The sequence below is a fragment of the Drosophila gunungcola genome (assembly GCF_025200985.1).
Source record: "Drosophila gunungcola strain Sukarami chromosome 3L unlocalized genomic scaffold, Dgunungcola_SK_2 000005F, whole genome shotgun sequence".
Classification (NCBI taxonomy): domain Eukaryota; kingdom Metazoa; phylum Arthropoda; class Insecta; order Diptera; family Drosophilidae; genus Drosophila; species Drosophila gunungcola.
In genome coordinates this window covers 3031178-3044926 of record NW_026453180.1, presented here as the reverse complement: position 1 = coordinate 3044926, position 13749 = coordinate 3031178, and the positions used below count along the sequence as shown (strand labels likewise).

General features: G+C 38.8%; 1 protein-coding gene across 4 annotated transcripts in view; it reads left to right on the top strand.

The window, feature by feature from the left end:
• The window catches only part of LOC128259569 (methylcytosine dioxygenase TET), a 111616-nt gene that overhangs the window by 984 nt on the left and 96883 nt on the right, over positions 1–13749 (top strand). For 2 of the 4 annotated variants that reach the window (XM_052992055.1, XM_052992054.1), the window contains exons 2-3: positions 7325–10203; positions 10847–10987. In XM_052992055.1, the coding sequence (XP_052848015.1) occupies positions 8416–10203; positions 10847–10987 (1929 nt within the window). In that variant the 5' untranslated portion in view covers positions 7325–8415. Of the gene's footprint in view, positions 1–7324; positions 10204–10684; positions 10988–13749 lie in introns of all 4 variants that reach the window. The other 2 variants (XM_052992053.1, XM_052992052.1) reach the window with 1 other exon arrangement.

Sequence of the window (13749 nt, the reverse complement as noted above, 5' to 3'; positions counted from 1 at the left end):
AACATAATTAACTCTTTTAGAAAAAAACTCAATCAGCGATTCCACGAAACAAACAAGAGTAGCTATATCCCTTTCATAAAACGACTCCAATTAATTAAACCAATTGAGGAAATGTATAACAAATTTTGAACTCCATTCAGATATAAATAAAAGACTACGCATCTTTAGCTAATCCCCCAATTAAACTCACCTCTCAACCAAAAGGAAAACAAATTTCCAATTGAAATTTGCATTTGGGCCGCAGGAAGTACCTTTCGAGCGTAAACAAGTAAACAAAGAGATAACAATTGTTATTGGTCACCGTAGGATCAAATTACAATAAGTGCAGGCTCAAAAGGGGAGCCCCAAAAAATCAAAATCACCTAAACAGGCAATTTTGAGGCAGGGCAGCTAAGCAGCTTTATTTTTCTGCAAGTCAAATAAACAAAATGAATATAATAACAAAGTAAAGTTTTTTCGTAGGCCTGTTCTTGTTCTGTTTTCAAATGAGTAATGACAGCAGAAGCAGAGAACTGTTGCTGATAGATACATTTGCCATTTGTGTTTGCGCCAACTTAAATTAAAAAGCAGCGGGCTCTGAAGTTATTTTTTTTTTTGATTCTGCTTGTGAAGAGTTGAGTTGAGTTGAGTTGAGGCCCTGCCAAACGTGCCATCGAAACATCACGGCACGCACAAAGACACAGATACTCGTAACTAACAGTAACGTGCGTACATCTTCAAGATACTTTTTTGGCGCGCTCAGAACAGAAGCGCCAAAAAAAATAAAGGGAAAAATATAAAAGAACGAGAAGCACAACAGAAAGCGAAAAGCTAAAGATACAGAAGAAGATACTTGTGGGCTCCTACAAGATACAGATACTCAGGCCAGGCCGCCTTGACATGGCAATAAAGAGAATTTAAAGAAAGATAAATAATGAAAGCAAACAAATTGAGGCGCAGGCCGCGAAAGAAGTTCAAGTTCAGTTTGGTATGTTTGTATCTGTATCTGTGTCTATGTCTGTGTCTGTTAAAGTATCTGCTGGATGCAATTTGTCGGCCGCCTGCAAGTTTATGACTGCCTACCCCCAATGAATCAAGCAGATACTCTCTATATTTAGCTGCTATATTTTGTTTACAATTTGCACACCGCCCGCGACTGCTATTCATTCATAAAATACCAGCCTAAAATACAAGTTGGCTAAAGGACACGCAGGCAAATTAAGGCTTTGACCTAGAGAAAAATAAACAACACCCAGGATAGACACCTCCCCCACACACTCACACACACTCTCGTTAACGGTAACGTGCGTGACTTTGAAAGCATGCGAGGCAAATGACAAACTCGTAAATCTCAACACACTCACAGGAAGTGGGTGGCGTTTTTTTTTTATTTATTTTATGTTTTTTTTTTTTTTGGTAAGAGGTGAGGTGTATGTGGCATAAGTACCCCTAGTCTTGTTCATATACGCTTAATACTCAGCCGCGTATGCCTGTCCATGAGCTCCTTGCATGGCTTCATTGGGCCGCACAGCACGTTTCATTTCATCCACACCTGCGCCACCCAAACAGCCACCCACCCACTCCGCACAACCTTCGGCACAACTCAATTTACACGTGACATACAGAAGAACAAGACATGAGGCGAATTAAATTATGAGCAACATTTTTAAAAGGTTCAAGATATGCAATAGATAACGTATGATCCATATTTAAAATTTATAATAATATATAATATAAATTTGATAGTATCGAAATAACAACAAAAATAACACCATCAGTCCATAAAGTCCAAATAAATAGGCTTTATCTGCTAAGGATTTAAAACTCATGAACCTTAAAATTATTTTCTGGCTAATATTCACTGTAATTACTTTAGCATGTATAAAAAGCAACACATATTTTATTTGTGCATATATAAACATCATTCTAGAATTAAAATAAATTCACTAAAGATTTTGTGATTTCTGAACTTAAGAAACTCATACAAAATGTAATATAAATATATGTATATATATATGTCTATTATTAAACATTTTTGATTAAGCTTTTGTGATCTTTTAATTTGACATATTGAACTAGATTCCAAAATTGAATACCTCTAAAAGCTAATAAATTAATTACCTCTTATCCAATTTTAACCATTTAACTTAGTGAACTCCTTTCCAAGGCCTTCAACTTTTTGTACAAGCCTATCCGGTGTCTTGAAACGCTTTCTTCCGAACAATTTTAACTCGATCAAGTACTTCCACCACCTTCACAAGAAATGCAATTTCAGCCGTCTAGCACGTATCGTTAACATAAAATGAAATTATTTCCCTACCCTTCAACCGGTTTCTACGGCTTCTGCTTGCAATGTAAGCCAACTAAATGATGCCACCCCACCGAAACTGGAATTTTATTCATTAACTTGCAGCGTTGCAGCATTTTGCCAATTGTATAACATGCATAAATATGCTAACTTTATCTGCCCCGAAAAAAACTAAATAGTTGTACTATAGAATAGTGAAAAGCTGGGGCAAATGTTAATAAATATTTAGCCCAACTGTTTTCGAACAATCCTCATATGAGCAAAAGTTGTAAACAAGCGCAGAATGTTCGGATAACATATTAAAATATATAACGTTGAAGCGGATGAACTGGGAAAGTGGTTAGTATAGTGGGGAGGATATTTGGGAACTTATTCGAGGGGTTTCGGGAAGTGGAAAGCAGCACTTCATTTGCACAAACGGAGCGTCAGCTTGACAGAAAGACAGGCGGTTGGGTTGAGTTGAATTTTGTGGAGTAGTCCTGCAGGATTCTGCGTTGGAATGAGTCCTGTCCCACTGTCGTTGGTTGCACTCGTTATCAAAAGCGGTGGCTGTGCGTGAAGGGGTATTCTTATTTGTGTGGTTAACCGGAATTCATGAAGTTAATATTAAATTTATTAAATTTATTATTATTACAACCTGGAATTTAATTAAGTATCAAAATATCTCAAAGAATTCCCTGAATTCTTGTGGTTTATATTTCAACACGACTCTACCCAAAATATATACAAATTTTATAGAGAAGAAACTTTGTTGTTGATCACCCGACTTTAAACAATTTTATGTTAGGTATTTTCAAACTTAAACATTTTTTTTAGCAAATTCTTTGATTACAATTTATTTCATCTAAAATTTATCGCAATCAAACTAATATGGTAACTAGTCTTCTATACAAATAGTAAACTTAATTCTAATTATAATGTTTAAAATTCAAAAATATTAAAGTGAAAAACATAAACAGATTTTAAAACCTAAAACACAATTTTTTTTTTAATTTGTTATTAGAATGGTATATATTTGTTTTTGTTTTTAATATTCCATGACCATAACTTTTATGGAAAATGTTGTAAGATTTAAAGTTTTTCTCCGCCAAACATGCTATCTGGACTTATATTTTAATAATTTATTTAAAAATAACATAAATAAAAAGGAACAAATAAAATAAATCTCCTATAACAGCAAATAAAATATAAGGATATAAAAACAGATGCACTTCAGACAAGCATTTTTATAATTTCATAAGTAGGGTATCGCAAAGTTCACAGCCCCAAATCATATTCCCGTCATATTTTCCACTTTTCTCTCCCATTTCTCGTGCCCCGTCTGACTACAAACAAATGAAAAGTCAAACAGCGCACAGGTAGCATGGTTTCCCTCTGGCTACACCTGAAACCCCAGATCCTGTGCTCGATTCTGCTCCTGTTTCTGCTGTTGCCGTTCCTGTTTCTCGTCGTGCGGCTCTGCACATGCAACTCCCTCGTATTTGTATGTGTGTAGCCTAGTTCCTCGTCCTGTGATACTCCTCGCCCCTCCACAAAACATATATATGTACGATATACTGCCAAAAAAACAGCCCTCGCAGTCACCTAGATTCCAAGCCGCCTGCTGCCATTTTCATTCCACAGCGACTTTGTTTTCCTAAATGACGCATTGTTCAGTCACATATATATTCGCTCGTATATATAAAATGGTACTTTTGTACGCGTCTGGACTGCGTGTTTAATTTGCAAATTCAAAATGCGAAAAAATAAAGAATGTTGTACGTACATTGTTCATACATGTTGCAAAAATGTGCTGCAGCATTAAGCGTGAGCAGCAAACAAGAAATTTAAGTGAATTGCGGTCATTGTTCCTCACTTCGTTTAATTTTTTCTTGCTTTTATTTACTTATTATTTTTTTTTTTTTGAGCATACACCAATACTGGGCCAGTTGAAATTAGAAATCCCTGTTTATCTAGACCAATCCAATCTATGCATAACATTGAAACTTCGCTTGGGAGCTTTGCAAGATAAGATTAGATAGGAATTTTTAAATTCGATTGTGGATTTTTAAGTGCGAGGAAGGGTTTGGCAAAAAACTTATATAATTTTCGATGTTATTTCTCTTGGTGGCAACGGAAACGCAAAAGGAAGTGTTCATATCTTTGAGAAACGGAATTTTTATTTAGTTTTATGTATCGATTAAAATCGCTTGTTATGTTTTGCTACCTTGTAAATGAGAAAATAAAATTTTACTGAAAGAAAATTATTTCTGTTCTTTAACTAATTTATACCGATGAACATGGCGTGTTAAAAATATCTATCAATTAATTTTTGTGATTTTAAAGATACGTTTATATTCCTTAAAATCACAAACATTAGTTGATAGATATTTTTAACGCTCTTAAATAACAAATAATCATTTGTAATAAATATTGTTAACAGACTGCTACATACCGTAAATAGTCATATCGTAAACAATGATATCTTTATTTTATTAATTGTTTTACCTTTAATTATAAAAATGGATTTAAATCTTTTTGATTAAAAACGCTAAACTATTTTAAATATTTATTTGCTTTTAAGGCTTTCATTATTTAATTTATATTATTTACTATTTTAAAACCTTTAAATAGAACAAACTCTTGCAACATTTTTTAACCTCGCAATTATATTAAGGTTTTCATGATATCGTGTTACAAAATATTAACTTACCAAAAACGTTTACAGTGTAGTCGGGATTTGTGTTGGGTCAAGGAAAAAGGAAGCGCTAATTGCAGTCCGCACATGTTGCCATTTTTCCAACTCTTTGGCCCAATTTTTGCAAATCGCGAGTGCTGGTGATCGCTGGATCGGAATTGGGAATCGGGACTGGGATCCTTATCGCACAAGACTCGTAATTCTCCCAGGAAAAGATGGATCGAGAGGGGTTAAGGGGGGCTTAGAGGGGTTAAGAGGGGTAAAAAGGGAGGACGAGTCCAAAGTTACAGCTGCAGAACAGGACAGGACATGAACGGCCAGAAGTGGAAACGCGAAACGGAATCGCATAAAACGGAAAGTGCAGCAAATTGTGGCAGCTGCAACATTTTGTGTGTGTGTTTTTTTTTTCTCCTCGATGCAGGTTCTCGTCTCCACTTTTTTCTCCTTTTTTTTTAGTTTTTTTTTGCTTGGTTTTACTTTGCTTGGCCGTTGGCCTTTTACCGTTTTTATTGAAGGCACACAGTGCAACAAAGATAATGTGAGTGAGATGGCTAGAGAGGAGGGAGCGAGAAGGGTAGAGACTGGGGGCAGGGGCAAGTGCAGCACGCAAATTGCAGTCGACAAAATAATCAGACTTTAATTGTCGTTCTGCAACAATGTGCAGAGGAACTTGAGGGAACTTAAAGAACCTCAAGGAACCCAAAAAGCGAAATTGCGGAGGACAAGAACAATGGGGCAAGATGACTCAGTTGACTTGTCAACCGAAATCAGGCGAAAAGTTTCGCCATTTCAAAGCTTAGGGGGTGAAACTCTACATCAAGATGCGAAATATATTCATTTTTAGTGTGGGAAATTTTAGGGGCAAACATCATAAATAGGTTGGAATTTAGTTATAAGAAACCAAAAGTTGATTGTTAAAACTAGATATATTCTACCAATAAAATGTACCTTTTGCTGATATTGTATTCAATCCAAAAATTCATTTTTAAGAACTTAAATTTTTAAAAATAGGCATGATAATCATAGTAATTAAATCCATAAATATTTTAAAACGTCAGTGTATAGAATCTTTTGTTATAACATTTAGACAAAACTATTTACACCTATACAAAAATCGTAGTAAATTCTCAACAAGCATTCAAATAATTATAAGCTAAAATTTAACATATATGGCTTTAAAAATGTCTAATAAATTATTTAGCAGTAGCATTTTTTTTTTGGATTCATTATTTAATATTTTTAAGGATCTTTGTTATAACCCTTCTTGACATTTATTGCATTTTCTATGCGTTAATGGTTATTGTGAGCAGCGAATTTTGTGGTGATCGAATTTTTAAGTATCGTTTATAATAACAAGTAAATTTAATTTTTTTCACAACATTTTGTCGTTAAACAAATTAGTTATAGAATTTTGTAAGGAAAATGATTAAAAATAATTTCAGCCACAAAAGAAATTGTCAGATTTGAAGATACGGATTCCCGTAGACTTAAGTGTTCTCTAATTAGCCCCAGCTAATTAACACATTTTCACTCACTTTAAGGCCCTAAAAGGCATGCACTTTTGGACCTTTGCTTATGTTTAAAAACTGGTGCAGCTTTAGGCATATCCAGTGCATGCATAATAATCATCCTCACACATCACAAGCCCATCATCATCGTCATCATCATCATCATCATCATTGTGATGAAAAAGCCCAGGTTCCGAGCCCAATGAACTTTCTGAAGCGCAACGAAATGTGCGCTGGCCAAAATGCAAAAAGCCAAAAGGACGCGCTCGGCAACAAAAAAAGAAACCAAAAGTACACCTGTGCCACAGAAAAAAGAAATAATAAAAATAAAAATAAAAGAAAAGATACAGCGGCGGGGCAAAAAATGGCGAAAAAAAGCAAGAAAATGACAACGGCGTTGAAGGCAACTGAAATACGCTTATGCGATGGTATAAGTGTGTGTGTGTTTCGCAAGTGTGTGTGTGAGAGGCTTTACAAAGCCAAAACCAACTTGGCAGCATAACTTACAAGCCAAAAAAAAAAAGAAAACGAGAAAAAACAACAAGAGCAGCGGCAATAAAAAGCCAGAAGTGAGTGTCCTTTAGCTCATTTTTTGTGCTCTTCGTTTTTTATTATTATTTTTTTTTTCGCCGCTTCCTGCCTCGCTGACTTGGCCACTCATTATATAGTCAAAGACCATAATTATGTGTTGAAGTTTGTAGATGTTTAAGGCCAGAAAGGGCAAGAGAAACGGAAAATACAAAAAAATAATACAAGACAACTTTTCAGCAAGGATATTTTCATAAGAAACTCAGAAACACCTCCGTAAGAAACTTTACTAACATCATTTATTTCTTCTTTTCATTTTTACAGCTTTTAATCAAAGGATTTGAGAACAACAGGCGCCACAACAACACAAATACTTTGGAAGATCTTTGAACAACTTACAAAATAAAAACCCCCTTTCGGCCCACAATCAAAATTAAACGCCAAAAACCCACAAACAAAACAAAAGCATAAAATGAATTAAGCTAAACACACAACTTATATGAAATATAAAATATTATTACTATTAAAGCCAATAACAAATAGCGCGCTAATGTTTAATTAATTGTTAAGTCCAGAACCCAAACAAACAAACAAACGGAAGACAAAGATTTTTAAGCCTACGCATTAAGTACAATTTACTAGAAATAAATAAATAAATACTTAAATTATTTTTATATCCGACGACATATTTAACAAAGCAAATTCAATTGAGAAACGAAGCAAAAACCAGAGTACAAAAACTTAATCAATTTACAAACAACAACAACAAGCAAGCATCAAATATTATCAACAACAAACAACAAGTAATTAATAAAGTAAATACAACAAGAACAACAACGCATACAAAATACAAATTTTATAAATTACAAATTTACAAAGATTTTTTAAAAACATAAAAAAAAAGTCTGCTACAAATAAAAATCAAAATATCAAAATACAAATTTTTGCCTAGCTGCCGTTTTACAAACAAACAAAAGAATAAAGTACAAAACAACCAACAACAACCAATCTTAACAAAAAAATTTTTAAACAATACAATTTAATAAAAGCACTTTACAAAAGAAAAAAGGCACACCATATAACAAGTAATAATATTCAACTTTGCATTAAAACACGCAAAACCAGTGAGTTCAAAAAATAAACGAAATACAAATCTTGGAGTAGCTTCAACGTATATAAATAGTATACAAATATATTATACGGATATAATCAGAGTGTTTTATACTAGCCAAAAAATCAGAAAACCGCCAGTTAAATCAGAAACATTTTGAAAAGAAGAACACTACCTCACAGAGCAGAGAAATAAAACGAAAAGTCAGCCGAATGTGTACAAAAATATAACGAATATTTAAATCAGTACAAAGCCCCGCAGTTTTCAAAGACAACTGCATAGCCATGCCAGTGTTTGAGCTTAAATGGCGTCTTCAATTTTAGCCCAGAGCAGCACAGGTGCTACCGTCGACAGCAGCAGTTTGGGAGCAACTGCAGCAGCAACAGCAGCAGCAACATCTGTGGAGGCCACCGTATCCTCGCTGCACAACACCCACTTGAATCAGCTGAGCAGCCTCAGTCAGCACTACACCACCGCGTACCATCATCCGCATCCGCATCCGCATCACCACTACCAGCAACACTATCCCCAGCAGCAACACCTCCAGCAGCAGCAGCAGCAGCAACATCAGCAGCAGCAGCAACATCAGCAACAGCAGCAGCAGCACTGGGACTACTATGCCAGGCAACAGCAGCAGCAGCAACATCATCAACAGCAGCAGCAGCAACAGCCAGCGGCCGCCACCAGCAACACCAACGGCAACAGCAGCAGCAGCAGCAGCAACACCAACGACAACTGCAGCAGCAACAGCAACAACACCACGGTTCCAGCGCCCTTGGGCAGCAGCAACAGCAGCAGCAATCATGCTAATGCTGCAACCGGTGGCAACCCTGGCCAGCGGCAACACGGCGATGCCAATGCCAATGCCATTTCCGCCGCCTCCACCGCAGTAGGAAATCCGGGTAATCCGGGTAATAACACAACTAGTAACGCCAACGCCAACGCCAACTCGAATTCGAACTCCAATTCCAATTCGAACGGCAGCTATACGCGTCCGTGGGAAATGGAGTCCAAGGACAATGGTCCACAACCCCAGGCGCAACCCAATCATCTGCAGCAGCTAAAGAGCGGCTTTGAACCCTTCTCCAAGTTGCCCTCGTTTCAGAGCCAGTTTCATGGCTTCAATGAGCAATTACTACCAGACGGTACACCCATGCCAGTGCCCCTAGTACCGCCGCCTGGATCGGCAGCCTCAGCTCCTCCGGGTTCAGTATCCGGCTCCGTAGGACCAAATTCAGTATCCGGCTCGGTAGGACCAAATTCAGTCGCCGGCGTTGTGGGCCCTACAGCCATGAGTTCCCTGCAAACGGTGGCCATGTCGCCGGCTAGCATATCGGTTAGTTCGCCGGGCATGATGAGCGTGGGTTCACCTTTGACCCAGCTATCGAGTCTGCAGACCAGCATCACACCACCCTCCGCGGGCAGTTTTCCGGCGCCACCGCCGCCGAATGCGTTTGCCCATGCCCACCACGCCCTCAATCCGCACCATCATCATCATCGAGGAGCCACCGGCTATCCCACACCCTATGCGGAGCTACCACTCTATCCGGGATTCACCCCGTTGAGTGTCAAGAAGGAACCAGGATCGGGAACAGCCAGCGACTTCGAGATGCTGCTCAAGAAGGAGGACTTTGATCTCAGCAACAGCGGCGGATTGATCCACCATCCGCTGCAGCACGGCCAGCCGCATCCCATACCGATGGGCATGCACACGCCCACTTCGTACGATGGTAACAACAGCAACAACAGCTATCCGCAGGCGGCTGGCAGTGGGAGTGGCAGCCATACGCCGCACACGACCAGCGCCCAACAGCAACAGCAACCCACGCCCACTACCACCACGCCCGTGAAGGTCGAGAAGCTGCTGCAATCGCCCATCGCCCGGTTGGAGGCCCGGAAGAAGGAGCGCCGGAAACAGCGGCCCAATTCGCTGGAGTCCAGTGCCGAGAGCGAGGCCAGCGGCATGGACGTAGACCCCAGCAATCCTGGCCAAGTGGACGCCGTCTCTAGCACGGCCAACTTCAAGAGTCCCCTGAGTGCCCTGGGCATGGGGGATAGCAACGATGCCAATGCCAGCGGGTGCGACAAGCAGGTAAGTGATCGGTGGGTGGGTTGTTGAAGGTTGTGGGATACATCACTTTCGGTACATTTAAATTGAATTTTTTTTAAACACCCTAAAGGACTTTACGCTGACAATAAAATAACCTATAAAAATCATTTTATCAAATAATTAAATCAAATATTCAATCGATATCTTTTCAAAATTAAATCAGTTATCGATATATTTACAAAAGCTCTGTTAATTAGTTTAATATTATGAATAGATATCAAATATTTATTTTGAAACGATCGATATCTCTAAATATGGTTTTTGAAGCCTTGTCATCCTTCAGCCTATAGTTATTAAATTATGAAAGTTCTAAAAGTAAGTCGATATATAAATCGATTTGAATATATCCAACATGTTACCCGATCGATATTTATCGATATTACCGATTCATCCCAATAATCTGCAACAACTCCACCGCTTAACGAGCGAAACGGGGCGAACTGGCAACCGCTGCGATTAACAGGACTACGGTCGTCGCCACCATCTTCCGCCACCCACACTGCCACTGCCCACCATCACACCCACCACCCACAACCACAACCACCACCCACACCAGCACCCACACCACCACAACAACCACAACCACTCCAACGACAACAACTCCTCTTCCTGCTCTCTCTTTCAGTCGAAGAAGAAGCGCAAGCGGTGCGGCGAATGCGTGGGCTGCCAGCGCAAGGACAATTGCGGCGAGTGCGCTCCTTGCAGGAACGACAAGAGCCACCAGATCTGCAAGCAACGCCGCTGCGAGAAGCTCACCGAGAAGAAGGTGAGTTCATGCTTGGATTTCCCATCCTCAGACCCCCAGATCCCCATTTCACCGAATGCGAAAACGGTGTGCATGGAGCATCTCACAGATTCATTCACGGGCAAAGCAAAAGTTACTCAATGAAACTGGTGGGCACAGTGGGTTTTTGGGATACTTAATCAAGTGGAAGTGACTTCCCTTACATACGCAAAACAATTTATCAAGTAAAAAATACATTTTCTTTTCTTTTTATATAGAATCTATCCCAAAAAAGAAAATCACTGAATTTAATAGTGCTATTGGTTAAATTGCTTAATTATTATATATATTTATATATTTGAAATTTTAGGAAACAAATAGAATTGAATTCATTAACAAGCTATTATATATGAAATTTTACCAAAGGACCTTGACTTTCAAACCACTGTGCCTAAATGGGCAGCTGGGAATCGGTTGAAACTGGTTTTGGTCCTCAAAAGAGAGCCGGCGGGCAACATCCACATCCACATTCGCATTCAAGACTCGCGGTCTTTCGCACCAGCGGTCAGTCACTCAGGATTTATGTCAGCGCAACAGATGTTCCCTGGCCAAGTGCCTCGTCCCGTCTCTTTCTGCCCCCTGTGCAGCCATCTCTTTCTCTTTCTCCAGCTGCCTCGATTTAAGATTTAACTAGTAACCTACAATGGGAAGCAGTGTGTGTATGTGCCCAAGTGCCTGCGTACGAGGTGCACTCAAGAATCCAAGTATCTGAGTATCTCAACTGAGTGATCCGACATCCGCGCATCCTCCAGATTCTTTTGCCCCCAGCTCGCAGCTCCTTTTCGAAATCACTTAAGATGCCGCAGCCGCAGGCAGAGCGTGTCCTTTGAGCGGTCGCAAATCAGGTTGCACATGTGTGCGAGAATCTGGGATCTCAAATTGCGCCCTGTGCATGTCGTCACTCCAATTTAGGATTGCCTGGATATGAGGATTCGAGGTGAACAAGTTCAATGGCCCAAGGACCACTAAGGAGTTTCAAGTGATCTGTTGCCAAGGATACGTGTGCATCTCAATTTTCTAAACATATCGGTTCTTAAGTAGAAGAAATGGGAATGGGGATAATAGGTGTTTGGAATGTTAGTAATGCATAGTCATGCCAGTTAGAGATTTATAGATTTATTTAAAGAAAATAATTTTTAAAACATTACTTTATCAAAGGATCAAAGTGGGAATATCAAAAGAATTTAGTTTTCCAAAGAAATGTCATGGTTTTTCATATGATAATTCTCATACGGGACTATTAATTGACAGTCGATATTTTATAAAAATAATATTGCAAAATTAGAATCCCAGACACTGAGATCATTTCAACTTAAAGCTTAATATTAAGATTGTGAGATTTCATATTTTTTTTTTAAAGTGATATCATATTTATTTTAGTAGGATAATTAGCTTTGTATAATACATGCACGTTCCTTAATTATCCTTATGTGTGAATGTCATAAACATTCTCATGATACATTTAAATAGAAAAGTTTTTATGGTACCAAATTTAGCCATAACATTTATTAAAATACTGCTAGATAATTAATGCCCCAATCAAGTTATTTAGTTCTTTCTTATGTCAGTTGTCCAAGGTCTTGTTTCAAAAATTCCCACAGCCGGTTGGCAAATCTCAAAACGCCGTCAAATAATCTGGGTATTTGGAGTATTCTCAATATTGACAGGCGCTTCCATATTGCGGCGTTCTATTTTCTCGGGGCCTCACTATACAAATACAGACGTCCAAGAACAACAACAACGAACAACAGCAACAAATGCCCAATGTGCCATATATATGTATAAAAATAAGAACAACAATAAAAATAACGATAATAACGAAAACGAGGCAACGAAAACAACAATAAAAGGAAAGGAAAGGAGCAGATGTTCACAAGTTACAAACGCGGCTTTTGATCGCACACACAGATACAAATACGCAAAGACACACACAGATACACAAACAAAGCGGCACACACAGATACACGCAGACAGACAGAGATAAATAAATAAGCGAGTGTGCGCAGCGTTTTGTCTCTCAGTCGCGATCAGCGGACTGCAAACAGGAAACAAAAAAAAGAAAGAGACGGGAATAGTGGGTGCAAAAGAGAGGAGTAGATACTGCAAAGAAAGAGACAGAACGAGCGGACAATTAAGGTTGACAGGAGCGAGGAGACCGGGCGCTACACAAAAGGCCGTCAAACGAGAAAATGGCACGCAGAGATCTCTACTTATACCGCTCTATAGATACGTTACCCCTCCTCCCCACCTCTTCATGAACCCCCTCCTCCCCCCTCCTCCTGTATAAACCACCTCTTTTTCCGACGACACACATAGATAAAGTTGTAAATTTCGCAGTTTCACCGAGAAAAGAGCAACAGTTGACATGTCAATATGGACAGAGTATCTTAAAGATACGCGTTGCGATAGTGCAACGCCAATTTGGAGTAGCTCCTCTTCCTCTTCTTCTCCTCTAGGCTCTTCTGCTTCTTCTTCCTCTTTTTTCTCCTGGGACAATTGACGCTTTAGTTTTTATATCTTCCTTTACTTTATCATCGCCATCCGCAACATCATTATCAGGGTTTTCATTGTCCAACTGCCTCACATGTCGGATGAGCTACTGGAACACTATGTCACTGGGTTGCGGTTTTTTTTGTAGTCTTAAGAATGTGCTCCATCCATAAATTAAAACCATTAATTATTACATATTTTATATTTTTGTATATCAATATATGACACTAGCTTAATTCTCTTCGATTCAAACA